General features: G+C 30.8%; 1 protein-coding gene across 6 annotated transcripts in view; it reads left to right on the forward strand.

Annotated features, from left to right (window-relative positions):
- Positions 1-20,618, forward strand: part of LOC130904206 (alpha-catulin) — a 193,750-nt gene that overhangs the window by 147,296 nt on the left and 25,836 nt on the right. For all 6 annotated transcript variants that reach the window (XR_009060823.1, XM_057816834.1, XM_057816835.1 and 3 more), the window contains exons 7-9: positions 4,037-4,285; positions 11,048-11,326; positions 19,971-20,129. Coding sequence is in view for 5 of the 6 variants with exons in the window: in XM_057816834.1 (XP_057672817.1) it covers positions 4,037-4,285; positions 11,048-11,326; positions 19,971-20,129 (687 nt within the window). In the remaining variant the exon portion in view is untranslated. The remainder of the gene's footprint in view (positions 1-4,036; positions 4,286-11,047; positions 11,327-19,970; positions 20,130-20,618) is intronic.

The raw sequence follows: 20,618 nt of genomic DNA on the forward strand, positions 1-20,618 counted from the left end.
CCAATTTCAATTAGAAAATCCGTATTATGAAGTTATTATCGATATTTGATAATACTCTCATATAATAATGTGGAAAATATTTCGAAAATTTTGTTATAATAAACATAGAGCGCTTTTTATTGTTTTTATCTGTGTTATTTTAATTAAGCAAATTAACACATTGACCATCACAATGGTCGTACTGAGTTCGGGATGCATACGGAAAACGCATTCTCTCAGCCACTCTAGGAGGTTAATATTGAACTATCCAGTCACAAGAACATACTCACCATGGATTATTTCATGGATTTCGAGACAAAATGATCAGCATTGACTTCAGTCATGACTTGAACATATTTCCTTTTGTTTTGGAATCTTATTCAAATACTTATATAGCAACAACAGTGATTACCTGATACATCCAACATAACAAAGATCGCTGTACGAATTTGTTATAATATATGAATGGTTTTCATTTTGATATCCAGCTCATCTGTTAACGCACTAATGGTTAGGCACGAGTCAGATGTAACATTCGCATCCGTATGAGTGATGAAGGACACGTCTTCGTGTGAACCGTTTTCTCAAAAACAATTGTTTCTACACTTACTGCAATGTGTCAAAAATTTCCATGTTTTTTGCCAGATTTCACTAAAAATTGCATAACACCAGGTTGCTTGTAATGTAATTATCAGTACACCACTAGAATAGTTCAGAAAAATATGTTCAAATCATTTCGTTTATGTATGTGATGTAATTCAAGTAACAACCAAGAATGATGATGTTGAAAATAAAAAAAAATCATAAATAGAATATGTAGATGTTTCTTTTACCGTAATAACCGGGGTATGTAATAACTCAATCATTTTGATGTATGTACGTGAAAATAAAACTATTTATGTAATGAACATCCTCCATGGTACCGCGAACCATGCTCTCAGTTTCTTATACCGTTGTTATTATGGTGTGCCACTATAAGACAAAGAATTGTCCATTTTAGTCATACGAATTACGCCATATTAAGCAATGTCTGCGTTTAGTAGCTTATAAGTACATCCATGCATATCGAGCGAATTTTTATTTGCATACACTTGTGAGTTGTACACACTTGTTTCTTCCCAAGAAGGTTGGTCTATTTTTTACAATTTAGCGAATCTCATGTGCATCCTATTAATATGCGTGCAAATAATTGTAGGAGATCCTAATAGTAAATCGATCGCCGCGTTGTTAACAAAATTTAAAATACTAGTGAAATAACCTCTAACAGAATTTCCATATCTTCTATATGAAAAAGCCTCTTATACCAAAAAAAATATCGACTGCACAAAATCGCAAAATTGTGCATTTTATACTAAAATTTATATGATTGATGGCACAACGTGGCGAAGTTGCACAAACCCAAGAAAACAACTCAGATGATATTGGTGAGTCAGTATGGTGACGAATTGTGATAATTCGTATATGCAAGAAAAATTAACTAGCAGTTAAGTTAAGTTTTACACAATATAGACTTTTGATGGCGTAAAATAACAACCAACCGAAGTTTACTGATGGGCGGAACATATAGTCATTCCCCCTACACCAACACGAAAGCTTAGTCTCAAATCAACAACGAAGGTTTACGAAAACTCGACCCAAAAGAACAACAATTAGTAGATCAGTTCATGCTGGATAAGAAAATGGTTTCATAGCAAACGAGTGTCTTATTTTTGAATTAAAAAGTGAATCAGGTGTGTCTGTTATTGACAATGGATCATACCACAACGAGCAGTCTGAAAAATGCGGTACAACTGGACCTTGCAAAGATGTCATAAAACAATGCTTAAGAAGTAAGTGATTGTGTTGGAATCATTCAATTATGTACAAAGTGAGTGAAATAAATATACAACTTAAAAATAAGACATTGTTTTTGTAGAACAAGTGTTTGCTAACAAATAAATATTTATTCGTCAATGTTTTAACACTGTCATGTACCTCTCATCACCTTCATCTATTATATAATATTTGTTTTACAAACATTCACATTCACTTCACTGAGACATTACCTTGGTGACAATAGATATTTTCAATTCTCAGAATGATATTCTTGAATCATAAAAGTGTTTTTCGGAGTACAAACGTAATTCTGTTATCCTTATTCACAAAAAGTATGGTGTCCGTTCTTTATTTGCTCTCCTCAAGGCGCAGTCATGCGGATGAGATTTGCCAAGGTGTAAGATCGACGAAAGTTTAATGTTTAACGCCAAAATTATTAATGAAAATAATAACTTCCGCTGGATAAGTTTTGCTATCTGCCTAAAATGCACTACTTAGAAAAGCTAAAAGAAAAGGCAATGGATGTTACAACTTTAAAGATTTTCGATATAGTCATTTTCTACTTAATACATCAAAGATTCCGTAGACAGAAATTCGTTTCTGTAAGCCAACAGAGAATAAGGAAATCAGACACCCAAGTAATCACGGCTATAAATTCCCTTTGATAGGGTATAAATTTACCGTGACCGTAGATATTTGCAAATGTTTTCCCGATAAGTTTGCCATCGGCTTAAGGGTTGTACGAACACTGTAATCCGTCCACTATGCTCTGGTCGTCTAACGACACGGTTTTACTAAAAAATACATGAAGTCTAGTGAAATTAAATTGAAAGAGATAACTAACAAAATAAATCAATCAAAAGAATATGTATAAACATTTATTACTTCAGCATGTCTGTCAGTGTCTGATCTTTCTAAGAAAGAAAATCAAAATGCAATCATTCACAAATATAATTCATATTACTTGGGCTAATATGGAGAAATTGCAATAATTGCCTTAGCGATTACCTTAGCACCTAGTACATTATTCAGATTTACCTCGTACTTTTAAATTTTCAATTGCTGGTAGGCCATTAAGACTGGAATTCTGAAAAATGTCTAGAATGGAATTTGGATAATTCATTCTCTAAATTCAAGAAGCTCCAAAGAGACCAAACTGTAAAAATAAAAACAAATATTTATAATTGGATATGGCTTCGTTGTTCTTCAGAATAGTCTCCATTAAGATCAACACACTTTTGCATGCGTTTGAACCAATTGTCGAAGCATTTTTTCCATTCCGATTGAGGTACTTATTTCTCAAACATGTGATTTGAACGCATCAACCGCTTCTTCAGGAGTAGAAAAACTTTGACCTCGTAATTTATTTTTGATTTGCTGGAATAAGAAGATACCATTGGGTGCCAAACAATAACTGTACAAAATAATTGGAAGTTTTGACTGTTCAAAAACGTTTTTGTTTGAACTTTGTGTGAGAGCTCGCATTGTCGTGGTGGAGAATTATTCGTCTTCTGCGTTTGGTTTGTCTGATTTTTTCGAACACTGACAAACAGTTTCGGGCTCATATGCATTGATCCATGATTCGTCGCCTGTCACGATTGTACAGACGTCTTTTGAAGCAAGCGGGATTAATTTTTTCAGCATTTTGATTTGCACCAATCGACACAAACTTTTTTCTTAGCGATTTTCAAACTATACGGTAATCAACACTAAGAAATATTTTTAATAGCCAAATGCTCATGCAACATTGAATGTATGCGACTGCAACTAATGCCCTACGGTATGTCACATGGTGATCTTGCATTATCAGTTTACATATAGCATCGATGGCACAACATCCGATTTTGGACGACTTTACGAAATTCATCTTGTAGCTAAGTGGTTCAAGGTGATGCTTCATCACCAAAAATCGAAGTAAGTTGATCGACACACTGCTGGTTTTTAATCCACGTCGAAATTCGTCGAAAATATTCGCGATTTATTTCCATTTTTTAACCAAGATGAATGTTTCAAGTATCTGTAAACAACTCAAATAGCACTCGTATGACAACACGTTCTGAGTACGTCCACTATTAAAAATGATACTTGTTCATTTTTCAATATATTTATTTTCTTCCCAGGTATTGACAGAAAATTTAAATGTGAAGAAACAAATTGATTTGATAAATTATTGTCTTCATATTAAATAATATGAATTGTTTTATAAAAAGTATAAAGCTCTAAAGACACTTCAATTTTTCAGGGTGGTTTCGAGGATATATCAAACTGTCCTGAACTAGATAATTCGATACAAGTTTGTATTAACTCATCAAGAGATTTATCTAGGCATTTAGCTAACGCCGCTATATATCAGGCTCAAGATTTAAACAGTGTAACCAAACATGGACTGGAATTAGTGGCAAGTATCAGACAGCAAGCAACAATGTCGGAAATTGATAGACTGCATCATACCTCAAATGCCTTTCACGATTCCATTGATCATATTTTGGAGGTGAGATGATATATTAGGAAAAATTGAATTGGAAATAACAATTATAGACGTTTTTATGTTTTAGTATATTTGAATATATAACGTGTTTTTCCAGCAATACATTGCTTGTAAAATTTTAAATAGTTAATACATTAGATTTCTAAAACAAATTTCCACGAGAATATGTATTTATTCCATTAGGTGTAGTAGGGTAACTGTGCCTAACTTCAGCAGTGCCCAGGAGTCAGGCCAGCCCATACAACGCATTAACTAAAGAAATGACAATGTATTTTGCGCGCTATCCAAAAATTTAATGGACCCAACTTGAAAATTATTTATGTAGGAGTTAGTAGTTGGTGAGTGGTGAGGAGATTGGGTGGATGAGAACAAGTCAATAAATTCTTAATGTGAACTATAGTAGACACTCAGCACTGTTAGTGTATATCAATATAAAAAATTAATTTCTTTTGTGCTATTGCTTTGTATAAATGTGTTAGCTTATTATTTTAATATTCCAGTAATATAAAGATTGGCTGTGAAATATAAATTATTAAATTCTATACTTAACCACCTGGCCGACTACTGGTAACTACAAAAATTTTAAGATTTAGATCCATAGTTACCATGTTCCTAGAGATCACATTCTGGGTTATAATTCCAAAACTGTGATCTGAGTAGGTATAATAATATAATAGTCAACCGTTCAGTAGTCAGCCTCTGTAAATTTAGGATTATTATCAATTGCAGATTATAAAAACTCTTGCCGACAATTTTGTTTGATCTACCATAGGCGTAGATACCTCATTTCATACATTTATTATTTTTAAAAATACTTTTAAAAATATGTATATCTATATGTATATATACTCGAGAAAGTATTCGTTAAAAGGCAATCGAATCATTATAAATTGGACGTCATACACCATTTAGACAGATGCACTTAATTGTAGGCCTATTGGAACTTAAAAAAATCATTATTATACCTCGTTAACTTGCTACAACTGAATATTGAATTATAAAACGTAAATAGAAGAGTAAAATGTACCTGCCTCTAAGGGAGTGTTTGGTTTAAAAAGGGTACCAGACGTGAACCTTTTTGTACCCTATTCTTCTTCTTCTTTGATAACATATTCAACACAGTTTTTCCAAAGCTCTTGGTGGTCTGTTGCTAGAACTTTCTTTACGAGCTCTACAACCAACTCTTTACTTAGTGCTGGAGACTGATTACATTTTCGTAATTCTGATTTTATGTGTGCCACATCAATTCCATAGGGTTAAATATGCAATAGTAAACCACATACTGACTAAATTTTACGCAATATTTCTAAACTGTTATAATTTTTATTCTGAATAATCTGCTACCTTTTGCTGTATTACTTCTAATGTCGCAATCCAGTTTTCCTTATATAAACTATAAATTGTCCTACGTATAAAATCTTTGCCAAGTGATTTCAGTTTTTCTTTACATGTTTTCGGTTCTATGAATGATCCACTGAAACCCCTTTCGTAACTACTCAATAAATAGAAAATTTATTTATTTATTTATTTATCACTCTAATTAATTCAGCAATTCTTATTATGATTGCATTATCAGACTGCTGAATATTTTACTTTTTTGTATATCTAAATCTTTATTATTGAATTCAAACCCGTCTTTATTCTCACTACACTGTGCAATTTCATTGTCTTCATTCGCCCATGGTCTAAAAACGCCATCTATTTATTTAAAGAAATTTATGAGTTAAATGAATCTCAAAAAACGACCCCACTGCTTATCGCAGACTGTCTCTGGCAGGAATATTTCGAAGAAATTATAGACATACGCCTTCCCACAGCTTCTACGTTTTCATTGGTAAACAGAGGAGATGATGAATTTTGACAAACATTCTTCTAAGAGACGATTAATACATCAGTACCCTGTAAATTCTTTAGAAAAAATTAATACGTAAAGAACAAAGACTAAAAGAGAAACGATCGGAATATATGGCGTACCAAGAGCTTCTCTGCGGAATCACTACCTCGGTCGGATAAAAAAGTGCCTAGAATATGGCTCCTGCTGCTTCTTGCTAAATATCAAAAACAGAACTTGAAATAACTGTGAAAGTATTTGTTAAACTGTAGAATGAAATTGAAGAAAAAAACATTGGAAATTTACATGGCTGTTTAGATTTTTAAAGGCTGACTACTAGAAATTTCTCCAATTATAACTATATCCCAAATACAATATTATTATTCAACTTGCTAAAATAGTTGGTCTTTGAGTTGTGCCTTATTTTTTTCTAATATACAGAGCAGTGTTATAGGGCCGAGCACTGGCGCAGTTACCTTATACAAATATTCCAATTACAATTGTTAAAAGGTATCAACAATAAGATGGGGAAAATGAGATTATACATAGACGAATTCATAAAAGCTGTTGAACTATAATCCACTTCTTAGTTCAAATTTGGGCATAGTATGTTTTAGGAGAGTCTATATCAAGTGTTATAGCACAATTAGTTGCAGAAGAATATTACTACGAGCTTAACATGAATATACAATTATTCTCGTATGAGTGGTTGCATTATTGTAATATGAAAGAATGAAATTGAGAATATAAACCAAATATTATATTTTTATGATATAGGAAACTAATAATCGATTTTATATAGAATAATGATGTTGTAGTTTATGAAAGAAATCCAAAATAACATTCAAATAAGATGGTATGCAAAACCAACTTAGTTGTCAATATATTTCATCTTCGACTATCAGATTCTGAATTTATATACAAAGCTATGGAATTATTAAATCATAATTCACTGCAAAATAATAAACAACTTAGATTATTTGACAAACAGAACAGGTCATAATGATCTAAAACAACAAAAACTATAGGTCCGAAAAAGATGCCTGTAATAATTCCGATACTGTATATAGGACAATCATGAAATATTCAAGAAACAGATCAAAAACATTATCAATACAATGAGAAACAGCATCAGGTTTAAACTATGAAATCACAAAAAACATATACGATTCAAATACAAAAAAGATGACTTTTTATATACATAAAAATGGGAGAATTATGAATCATGAGAAACAATTTGAGTTTTTTTATTCTTTTGCTTTTTTGTCGTGAAAACTGAAATTCAAACAATTTAGCAGAACAATAACTAATATTATTTTGAATGGAACAGAGTCCGGATAGCACTTTTAAGGCAATTGCTGAGCTTGTACAGTATTTTTTCATCAAGAAGGAATTATAAATTAACACACGAAATTGTTTTGAATCCATTATTTTGAAAATGACGATAGTAGCTTCACACAAATGGCTCACACTTTTTTCTGACTAATCGAAATGTCATGAAATTCTTTTGAATTTTAGTACTTCACAAACATCTTATGGATTTGACCGTGGTAGTGCTATCTGTGTGTCAGTCACACGATTTATTGAGAGATGTATTATTTATTCACATCCAAAAATATAAATGTTATACAGGCCATCACTGCTAATAAAATGTCTACCTACTTTTTACTTTTTTGAATAATTCTGTTACCTTATCAACATAAAAATTTTTATACTTGGATATTCAAACCTTATTAACTTTCTGTCAAGTGATTAATACTACTATATTATTATTAGTATTATTGTAGTTGAAGTGTTCGAAAAGTCTTTGTATCTATTAACATGAAGTGGACTGAAACGCAAAGAATTAAAATTTTAACAACGATTTGTTGTGGAGATAAAACATAAACGCAGAAAGAAGTACGTACGTTATTCAATAATAAATACCCCAACCAAGAACCAATTTCACAATCCATTGTAAGCAAAATTGAGAAAAAATTCTGAGACACGGATCATGTCAATGACCTTCCTAAAGATAATATAAAACCAATAGCTTAAAACAAACAACTAGATGGTCTATTAACCTTTCAAGATCATTTTGTGAAATTATAATGGAACAAAATAACAGTGATCTGATGTTATAAAAAAGTTCTTTTCTCTGATGACGCTACATTTCTACTAAACGGTTATATCAATCGTCAAACTTATCGGTGTTGGGTTATGGAAAATTCTTACTGGACGCCTCATTACCCAGAGAAAGTTAATGTTTGGACGATAATGATAAATAATAGGATCATTGGACCATACTTTTTCGAAGAAAAAGAATTCCTTTAAAACTTCTTGCTTCCCAAATTGAATCAGTTGTTTCCAAATAAAAATGATTTATGGCTGTAGAATGATGGCGCGCCTCCATCTATAGATGGATTCGGGAACATAGAACACAAAGGCGTTTGAAAGATAAAATTTGCGTAGATATTATTGGTACCACTATTATTGAATGATTCTTTGTAGAAGGTAGTTTGATGGTACCAATTTTTATTTATATTTGTTTTTCGCTAACGCTAAAATAAAGTTTATCAGATCTCTTCTAATGCGGAGTATAGCTAATGTCAATAACTTCATGTTTAAAACAATGACGCAACAGACAAATACAAAGAATCTCAATGCAGTATAAAAATACGATGCCGTCCTGCACTACACTTGATACAGCAGCTTCTGCTGCGATGCGGTGCTCGCTCCTCCCACGCAGTTTTTGAACCAATAACGATGTCGCGCCATATTTCGTCCGGGATATTCATGTACTGATCACCCACTGATCATTATTTTGATTTACTATTTTTCTTCGATAAATAGACGTCATACCGAATATTATTAAGACAAGAAGAGTCAATCTAGTCTCCTCCCCTTGTTATATCTATCTCACTTGATTATCGGATGCTATTCTTTTTCGATCGCTGGAAGTCATTATCGATAAACCGGTTGTCCGCCACGTCGAGACGTAGAGAAAAGTGCATGAATATACCAATTGTCCTTACTTGCCGTAGTGATAGCAATTGTTTTTTAAATTGAACTAATCATTCACTCAGTATTTTAAGTTTTCTACTGCAAGAAAATGCCACGAGTCTGCTGCGTTGATGGATATTCTACCAGAGAAGGAACATATGTCCATTGCATTGTCCGAAAGGTGAAATTAGATAATGTGATTGATTGAATTAAGTTGTTTTCAAATGTGAATATTAGTAATTAACTATGTTAATAAAAATTTATATGTTATTTTGAATGTTGAGTGATATTTTTGTTGCTATGTCCATTTAGAGGTAAAGTCTAATAATCAGTTATTTTTGGTATACCTAGGTATAGGATTTGATTGAAAAAATCACAAAAAATTTGAAAAAATTGATGAAATCTTCATTGGAATCGATAAAACGATCAGTATAATTTGATATTTGAAAATTATTTCATGCAAATGCTGGCCACGGCTCCGCTTTAGATAGCCCATGCGCAAGGTTCAATTTTGGTACATTCTCTCCAACATATCGGCCGTTCAAGAATAAATGCTTCAAGATTAGCTTCCTGTGCGCCAATCGTTGCTGAGTTATCTCTGTAGACCTCAGCCTTAACATTGTCCCACTAGAAATAGTCCAAAGGCGTTAAATCACACGATCTAGGCGGCCAAATGACGGGCCCCAATCGTGAGATGAACTGTTCACTGAAGGTGGCTGTCAATTTGGCCATTGTTTCGCGTGCCGTGGTATGTGGCACCGTCTTGTTGAAACAAAATGTCAAGCATGTCCAAATCTTCAAATTTTGTGCAACAAAAATCGTCATTCATGACACGGTAGCGTTCGCCATTCACAGTAACGCTCTGGCCATCGTCGCTTTTGAAGAAGTACGGCCCGATGATGCCACCGGCCTATAATCCACACTAAACAGTGACTTTTTCGGGATGCATTGGTGCTTTAATTTTGCTTGTTGACGTATTCATTAAACCAGAAATGAGCTTCGTTGCTGACACAATTTTTCGATAAAAAAGTGAATCTCCCTCCAACTTTGCCGGCGTCCATTCACCAACTATTAGACGTTGTGGGAGATCGTGTGAATTCAATACTTGGACCAGCCGTATCTTATAAGGTTTTACACTGTACGTTTATGTGCCAGTGGTTCAATGTCCAATAGTGTAAACTGGGTTCGAAATTTAGTCACAAGCTTCCTCAGTAGGCCGAACAAACTCTATTTAGTACATTAGCAACATTCTTATTGCTTATCTTCATAAGTCATCACCCCGCTAAGAAAACATTTATTCGTTTCAATAGGCACGCTTTTGTAAGCCTTACCTCAATCATTTCAACGAAAGTGACTCTTCTTGTCTTGTTAATATTCAGTAACTATACAAATAACCACCACATCTACAAAAACAATAATAGTATCTTTCGATGCATTGTCAAGCGAAATCTGACCATACATAAATAACATTATAATACGTGACCTTGGCTTCTCTGATATTTATAATTATATAAAAACGGTTGATATTGCATTTTTCTATGAACCTTGTATCATCTTATAACTTGTAACAATAACTATGTACGAAATAAATCTTATCTCTACACCACAACATTCCTGCTACGGATTCTAGAAGCTTGGATCGATTAACCAAAGGTGGTTATAAATCATACTTTTTTGCTTTCAAAATTCATTCATTAGTTTGTTTCGTTGGAATAGATGTTTCATAAGAATTTCAATTTATTTGCTCATCTTTTTATCAAATACCGCACATTTTATGTGAAACAGACAAAGATAAAAAAAAGTTGAAAGAATCTGTAATCCATTAAACAAATTGAAAACGATGTTCGTTCCGCATTCATGAATCAGCCATGGGTGCCATACACAAAGAATGTAGCAAAATGATATACGCTAGTTACAAATATAACAATAAGAACTTGTATTTGTTTTTTTAGGTTTGTAAATTATTACGTAACGTGGCCATATCCGACACACTTCAGGTATCTGCCAAATTTACCGAAATAAATTTACGAGTATACGGTCCTCAAGTGATAACAGCTGCAAAATGTTTGGGAACATGTCCAGGTAGCAAAATCGCTCAAGAAAATCTTGAAGTTTTTGCTGATATGTATCAATGGTTAATTTCGGATGTGACGACGATGGTCAAGGATGTCATCGACGCGACACAATCGAGACCGGAAAAACAAGTTTATATGTCTCTGCCTAGACCAGGGGTGAGTATTATTCATTTCATATCAATGATAGTCTGGAAGCTCGTTGATATTATGGTAGCTAAAATCTTTTTTGGAATTGGGAACCTTTTTCTGACTAAAATTGCCATTTATCATTTTGTTTAAACTTCGGTGACATTTAACATGTTTTATGATATCCTCTGTTATTTTCACATTAAATTATTGATTGGTAAGTCTTCCAGGATTTTTAAAGTATCAATTTCGTTAATAATTTTTTGTTATGGATGGAGTAAAATTCATGGTTGAAGATGATAAAACACCAATTTTGAGAACGGTTTATTTTAAACTAAAAAGAATGAATGGTTACAACCAAAATATTAAAATAATTAGTCTGCTAGATATAATGATGTCGAATCTCGAGCCGCTATTATTTTACAAATTTAATTAAAATTTATAAAGGAACTCTTGAATAAGAAGTGTTCACGGATTGTCAAAAAACATGAATTTTACGCGTAGACGACGATAATGTGTGAAAAATTGCGGTTGCACAATGACGAAGGTTTACTTTAGAACATTTCTTTCACCAATGAAAATATTTAATGTTTAATAATAAAATCATCAGACATTAGTGTCGTTATTGAAGTGATAACAAATTCTGAAGTTTTCAGTGCAGATTATAAACAAATGTCCCATTAATAGAATTCTTTGACAGGCATTCTGGGCAACCCCATTATCAAACCATTGCTTATTGATGGGAATTTGAATGGTGACATCAATATTTGAACTATTAGTAGATCTTGTTGATCCTTAAATGACCCAAACACTAGAATATATAAGTAAAATTCCATAAAAACTAACAAGGTGCAGCTATTACACACTATGATAGATGAATTTGAAATTAGCGATCTAGGTCACCGGATTTAAGTCATATTGACTTTTTTTGCGTGCTTAAAGTACAAAGTTTATGGTACACAACTGTCCAAAATCTTCCACAAAGGGTCATAGAGACATATTTCTGTTTAATTACACCCGACATGCTATGAAATGTTAGATAACCATTTGAGAGCAAGCTATAATAAAACTTCTGCTGTTTTATATTGATGATGATGGTTTGAGCAGTTTTCTAAAACAGTAATTGTTGAAAATTACAAGAAAACTGGGCTGCACAGGTAATGGAGCTTGAAAATATTGTGTCCCTCATTTGTTACTTTTTGCCATTCAAGATTTTGATGGGAGAATTCTGGGAATTAGAGAGATTAGAGAGATAGAAGTTTGATACAACAATTACTCGAGACATTAGAGGGTACAAATTATACTTGAAGCATTCTGTATATGTCGATCATAATTTATATAAAATTTTAAATACTTGCTCAATATGTAATCTGAAAATAATGCCTGAAAAACTTAAGTACATATTGCTAGTCTGCCCGATGTAGAGAAGCTTGATAACAAATTTTATTGAGAATAAATGAAAACTGACTACGAGTGTTACCTTCAACAGTAATGTATCGTTTGATCTGTGGAGCAATGGAAATTAGATCATTCATAAAAGAATAAAAATGCGCGTATATTTCATAGTATATAGTGTATTTACTATGCTTTACTTACCACTATGATTATTAATTCATTCATTATTCTAAATGGGGCTGTTGTTAGTTATTTTGATTAAGATCTGATATTCGTGTTTGGAAATAAATAATCAAGTATACTTATGTTTTCAAATACATAGCTCATATTGTTACACACAAATAAAGTTGCAGAAAATATTAATATTGTTCAAAATACCCTCAATGTTTCTTACTAAATTCATAATACAGTGTGGGCCACATAATATAATAGATTATAAGGAAATTCTTAAAGGATCCTATTTTTACCGCACAGAAATCTATCAAGTGTCAACCGCTTTCTTTCCACTTCTCTTTATTTGAAAATAAGTAGTAAACCGTATGTGGTACATCATTAGAACGACATTCAAATGAACTATTCAAATATAATTAGAATTAACTTCAAGTGCAATACGCCTTAAAAATGAAACACAACGTCTATAATTTGCTATTATCTATTATTTTTTCTATCATCAACGGTGAATTAGAATATTAGAATACAACTATTGCATTAACATTGTTGATATTTGATAAACTTATATTAAATACACACTTTAATATTACTACTATACAAACACTCACAATTACAGTATCTGAAATGCGTTTTGCTAGACCATTTATCGTCTTCAGAAGGTTTCACATATAAACCTATTCCTACGACAAATAATTCCATCAGGAAACCCACTTCGGCAGGAGATTCCTGGTTCATTCCCTAATAACTATAGTGTGGACTATAAGGATTACGTCCTTAATCCCTACTCGACCAATGACCACATTCAACAATCTCAATGTTTTTAAAATCATGCAACAATTTCTTGGATACATTTTTCAATAATTTCACGTTATTTATATTTAATTTATGATTATGATTGACCAACAACAATGATTACAACAAATTTCGAAAATACCTCTCGTTTCCTGAGGCTTACTTAACGATTGCTTAAAAATTTAAATTATTTTGGATTCAAAAACTTAATTAGAACCTATTCTGTTAAGGAGAGTTTCCAATCCTATGTATAAACAAGATTGAAAAGTACCATAATATATTTCTTTTTAATTTTGTTTCTGGAAAATAAATTCAATTGTATTTTGGATAATTCCAAACTAGTATAATATATAATTTTGTAGAAAGAACGGATATTATTCCTAAGTTTCTTAAAATTGAAATCGTTTTAATACTTCAGTATTTTAATAAAATCTTGTAAAGATCGGAGTGAACTGTTTCTTGTAGCCCACTCTGTATAGTCAATTTTTCCAGCAAAAAATTCAATCATAACAAATAATGCAATCAATCTTTATCTCCATCTTTAGTTGTCGAAACCTATTTAATACCCGTTTCATATGTTACAGAATATAAATATTAAGTGTCATTGTTTCGAAAGAAAAATTATTTAACTGCCCCAACTCCAAATTTAAACCACTCCTTCATTTCTTCGAATTATTTCATTTCATTTAACATTTAACAATTAGCTCTGACCTTATTAATAATTATTTATCGAATTAATGTTCAACATTACCTTAAAATATTCTAAGCTAATTTCTAGGAAATAAGCGTAGGTGAATAAGCATACATAATTATATCCTACCAGTTCTCAGGAAAAGTAATCTGTGGAATTTATCAAACCACTACCCTGTATCTTACTTCTTGCCGGAAAATCCAAATCAATTTCTATTGGCTTCAGAAATATCTGATAGTCACGCTGGCACCATCTTGAAATTCAACGTTGCCACTTTTATTCGCTCCAACTATTTGAAGATCGATAGCGGATTTCAAATAAATAAGAAATTCGAAATAAATTTCTTCTTCATTTCTATTCAACAATAACTTGAAATGACAACATTTGATTGTTTTCCTTTAACAATTTATATTCAGATTTTGAGTTGAAATTCCGATGTATATTCCATCTATTTGAAATTGTTAGAAAAGAATTATCATTTGACATATTATATCGAATGTTATGTCATCAATTCGATTCTATCTAGAAAGTTATAATTATTTTGAAAATGATCAGATGAAAAGATAATATAACTTTCTGAAAATTTTCCGTATCAAAACAATTTAATTTGTTTCATTTATCTAAAGGTACCTACGTAATAAAAGTTGGTGAATCTATTTGTTCGACTGTTCAACTCAATTTACTAAAAGTGGTAGAAAATTATATTGAATAGAGGGTCATAAAAATGATTATTTTTTATGTTTAAATATTCTAAAGATATATTTTGTTGATTTTACAATAATATATTATTCACTAGTGCATATTAAAGGTTAATATTCACGAGGGGAAGTTTACTGCCACGAGCTCTAGTGCTAGCGAGTGAATAATAACTCATTATATGCGAGTAGAATACTATACTTTGTCCACGGCTACTAAAGTTTTTTTGATGGAAAATTTTGTTACATCATTAGAAATACTATTATTTTACTCTAACAAATATTTCATTCAATATATCATTTTTTATTTAAAAAAACTACATAGTTATCGGAAATTATAATAATTATATAATATCTCTATAATAATAAACAGAAAAATCTATGTATTAGTTTTACAAATATTTGGTACTAAATGTAACAAGAAAATGATATTTATTTATAATTATTAATAATCTCTTTTGCCAGTTGAAAATTCAATGCCATATTCCCTGACTTTTCCCACTAATAAATTTAAAAAGGAAATTTCAGCAACTTCTCTAACTGAGAAATCTAAACATACAATTTTTGACAGATGCAAGTCTAAATTATATTGTTTAGAATATACATTTAGAAAAATTATCAAAACCGAGATTTTTAGAAAAACAATATAATATAGGTAAACAAGATAAATCCATAAATCACTGCTGTGATTAATGGATATTATTACGATCAAGCAAGCAGATGTATGTTAAAGTCTTGATATTACATATGGAATAGTCTCGCTATAGATTCAAAAAAATTGTCAAAGGAGTACATAAGTTGTCAGGAAAACACTATAAACCGCTATAATCAATAGATTTATACTATAATGGATGTAAGTAACATTCACTAGTCGAGAACGATCTTGCACCAGAATGATAGCGATTGCAGGTAATAAAATTCTAGACTAGGAAATACACTCTTATCTCGTGAAGTACATAAGATTATTCCTTCATTTCGCAGAATTTATTCTTGGATTTTTGTCCATTTAATTTCATACTTTTCGCATAAAATTATGAAAAGCTTTGACCGGTTTCTATAACATTCTTATTTTATGAACAAGGTCAAGCTGACGGTTTATTATCAAAAATTGAGAGAAATCGAAAGCATTGATTTATAGCCAAATAGATATAGAGAAATCCGTAAAAATGTCGCTTCTTTCAAAGAAATCGAGGAGCAGCATATCAATATTACTCAATTTTCATAAATCATTAAATTTCACTCCTTCAGATGCCTTTTTCTCATGCCAAACTATTCTGACTAAAAAAAAACTCGTCAGTTTACTAATAAATTGAAAAGGCTTTGTGCATAAATTCCAATCAATTATTTCGTACTAATTTAATTTGGATATAAGCATATATTCAATGTATAATGTATCATCAGCTTTCATACCAAATTACCGAATTTTCTTAAAATCGGAGAATACTTACCGATTTGGCAACATTGACTAGTGTAGCTTCGGGAATGCTGATTAATTTTTCAGTTGTGTCTAAAATATTTGAAAACAACCCAGTTTCCACAAACTTCGTTGCTCTCTTGTGAGTATTTGTTTAATTCTACTAGGTTTCCGGAATTTAGTAGAAATGTTGGTTATAATTTCTTACAAATATTTTTTATGCTTATATATATATATATATATATTTAAAGTTTCCGCTATTTATAACTATTTCATTGAATATTTTAATTAAATATAATGCATATCCTTCAGATAGCTTTGCTCGCAGTTTATCTACAGGGTATTGTTAGTAGTTTTTAATTTACGGATTTCTCTTCGATAAAAATATAAATATTTTTTGTATTAGATTCACTTTTTTGAAATTAGTCACGTCGTTATTTAATCATAATATTTGATCACATAATGTAACATCAAAATATTATTCTATTAAAATAAATAATAGTCAATATAAATATCTTAAGAAAGAGTACAGCGATTTATTTTATTTAGTTTCAAGCACTGTCAATTTTGTTGCGCATTCAAAGATATCCTTGATAATTTGGATTTATTTCTTATACGACATTTTTATATAATTGTAAAAAGAGACATTTTCAATAAATGATTATCGAAAGCGTTAAAAAATGAAATTTACTAAGTTATGTCTACTAAACGTATCAACTAACAAACCAACTAGCAGTAAACATTGAATTTTCAATGGAACTCACAAGTTTTATTATAAACTGTATGAAATTTTATCTCAAATATTCTGCATTCTCAAACGTATTAAGACCAACTAGGTTTGGCTTAATGCGGTTTTTGTGCCAATATATTTTCCAATAGGTAATGCGAAAAGAAGAACTTATTTCTGTTTTATTCCTAGGAATTTAGAATGGCATATATTTTTGTTTCAGCCCTAATTTACAAACTTGTTAAAACGTCAAGATTAACTTACTTATTAAGAAGCTAGTACCTTGAAATATTCTCTTACATTAACCGACCACCCCATTTATACCTATTACATATAATTTTGTTACTCATTGTGGTGAGGTTTTCTTCTGTATATTGAAATTTTATTGTGTTTGTATCTTTATTCAGTTATTTTATGTTTGTTTTTTAGTTTTTACAAGATTTTTTCTACAAATTGTAACATTTTTTTGACAAAGCATTTTTAACAAAGCATTTCTCTCTCTCTCTCTTATTATTATCAAAATAGGACAGTTATATCAGAAATTTAGTATGATATTTGTGTTAAAATTAAAACTTTGTGAAATAATTCTACTCCATTTGCTCTTTTGTCGAACATTTCCACGAATAAAATAAAATATTACTTTTCATATTATAACAAATTCTCCCTTCTTTCAATTACTTTCAATTTGTGAAAAGTTCCAAAATCCTGTTTCAACTAAAATTTTTCTAAGCTTAAGTGTTTTCTAACATTTTATTCCTATTATAATGTCAACAAATTATCTGACTTCGGTCAATGGACATTACTACCGATCATCTGGACATACTGAATTGCCTACGGATAATTAATCATTTCACTTTGTAAATGGATTTACAGGAATTGGTGTGTTAATTGGACAGTGTGTTATAGATGTACAAACAATTATTCATAAATGGTACGATTTGATTTATTTAATACAATAATTCACATGGAGTTGAGATGGAGGCAGGTTAGAGGGAAGTTAATTTTTCACATCTAGATCGTTTCTTAATAAACTGCACTACTCATGTGACATGGTTTCGAAAGAGGATATTTACTGTGAGTCTACGCAATTCCGAACACTAAATTCTATTTGTAATACGAAATTCAAAACATATTCTTTGATAAAGACTTTATTTTTTAGCTAGTAGTGAATTTACAACTAGCGATGCCATAACCTTTCTGAACTAAATGGATTTTAAGTGGAAATTTATATTCATTTGCAGTGAAGCATTTTATTAATAAACCGTTTCTATCTACCACGAATTTCCTCATCCAAATGCCGTATTTCTAAACCGAAAAGTTGCGGATGAGCAACGTTTTATTGAACTATTTATTTCCAATTCATTTCGATAATCTTCCAAAATTGCATATTACATCACCGGTTTGGTTTGTATTGAAATAAATCGATGTGATTTTCCAGTTTCCTTAAATAAATTCCCTAAATCGGAAAACCTCTTTTCAACAATGCTTATAGCTGTATGAATATTATCACTATTTTTGTTCATGAAATACTTAAACTCATATTAAACAAAGTGCCAAACAAACTGTTACAAACGTGTCTCCGCCCTAGTCCGGTCCTGCTTAGATGTATTGAAATTTCAACTTGGCGAAAGCGCGTGGCGTCTTTGTCTTACTTGTGATGAAATACCCGAAATTCGTATGATCTTTATTTTTATATATAACTTTTTATAGCAAGCAGTTTATTTACATTGTTTCTTCTGAATAATTTATTTATAATTTCTCACTTTATAATAAATAGTCGTAGTGAACAGATCGAATTAGCCAAATAATCGAAGAATTTAAATTATTTAAATTAGTTAATTATAGTGTATAGTATTTAAATAAATAAAAAACGTAAAAGACAGTGCTTAATAATTAACCACCCGAATAGAAATTGTTCAAATATAAATAAGAAAAACATTACAATACAAAAACTTTAGAAATTACTAAAATTCACATTTTTTCACAACTATTCAGAAGCAATCTTTGAATTCAGAATTGGTATCTTTGAATTGATTTCTCTCAAAACCTTTCAAGATCTTTTGTTCGCCGGAGCACCCAATTTAAACTTATTGGTTACACAATTGTCCCATATCGACACTAGAAAGGCAGACTGCTATTTTTCAGTTCCCAAAATTTAATTTTTGGGTAGTAGAGTTTGTATAGTTTGTAAGGTAAAACAGAATCTTCGAAAGATTATGGGTTGTTTTTGTTAAATATACTTTTATTATTAATCTAATCTACAAATTAAAATCTTTGTTAATTTGTCATACTATTACCTTATTTGATACGGAAAAATTTATAATTAATCAAACACTTTAAAAAAATAGTTTGGTTCTCTGTTCATAGTTCGTAAAGTATAAATATTTTCGAATTTTTAAAAGAAGATCCTCAAGGAGGTGGAAATTAATTAAAAACAGTTCTGATTCCTTGAATTGTACCTCTATTATTTATAATTGTAATTTAACGCTGAAAAGAGCCTTTTGCTCATATTTACTATCATCGCCTCGTAAGCAAGTACTTGACGCAAATTGAAAAATATCTAAAAAATATGGTTCAATGGAAATAATCTGAAAAATTTTATTCCTGTTAAAATTTTTTATGAATTTTAATGAACTCTCTTCATTTCCGTAATTTTTTGCTTTTGCTTTGGTAAGCATAATTCTGACGAGTATTTGAAGTAGCTAGAAAACTATAAATCCATTCGTTTTACATTAATAGCAATTACTCGTATAACTAAATATTTCGCTAATAATCACTTCATTTTCCAGAAACATGGTACTACCTCAAAACCTCTAAAAGCTGTGAGATTGGATGTAGCGGAACAAGAAAAAATCGCAAAAACCGGTCTGGAAATGAAACTAGCTACCACAGAAATGGATGCTGAAACTGACAAGTGGCAAGAAAATAACAGTAACGCTCAGCTAGAGGTAATGTTTTATGAATAAATTTAAATATGCTGGAAATTTTCACACACAATTATCTTATTTATTGTACTCGTTTTCTGAAAACACGCTTAATTGAAATATGATTTTTAACATTGCCATTATTTTAACACAATTTCATGTAGATTGAAATTCAATATAACCTAACAAATAGCAAATTCTATAATTTATTATAAGGACAATAAGTTTATGAACTTTGCTTGTAAGGGTTATTTAATATGACCGATAGTATGGATTGTTATTTCAAATGGATTAAATCATTGAGAAATACTGCAAAAGTTCTCTTTTGATTTTTGTTACACTTAATTGCAATAATTGCGGAGTGGTTACCAAATTTGCAATATATTAGCAAAAATTAAAATAATACGCAGATGTAGCATAAGTGCAACAACTTCGACGTTCCAAAAAACTGTTGATTTTGACAAGTAATCATTTGTTTAAGAAAAAAAAATAATATTTTAATTATAATAAAAT

The sequence above is a fragment of the Diorhabda carinulata genome, chromosome 2 (assembly GCF_026250575.1).
Source record: "Diorhabda carinulata isolate Delta chromosome 2, icDioCari1.1, whole genome shotgun sequence".
Lineage (NCBI taxonomy): Eukaryota > Metazoa > Arthropoda > Insecta > Coleoptera > Chrysomelidae > Diorhabda > Diorhabda carinulata.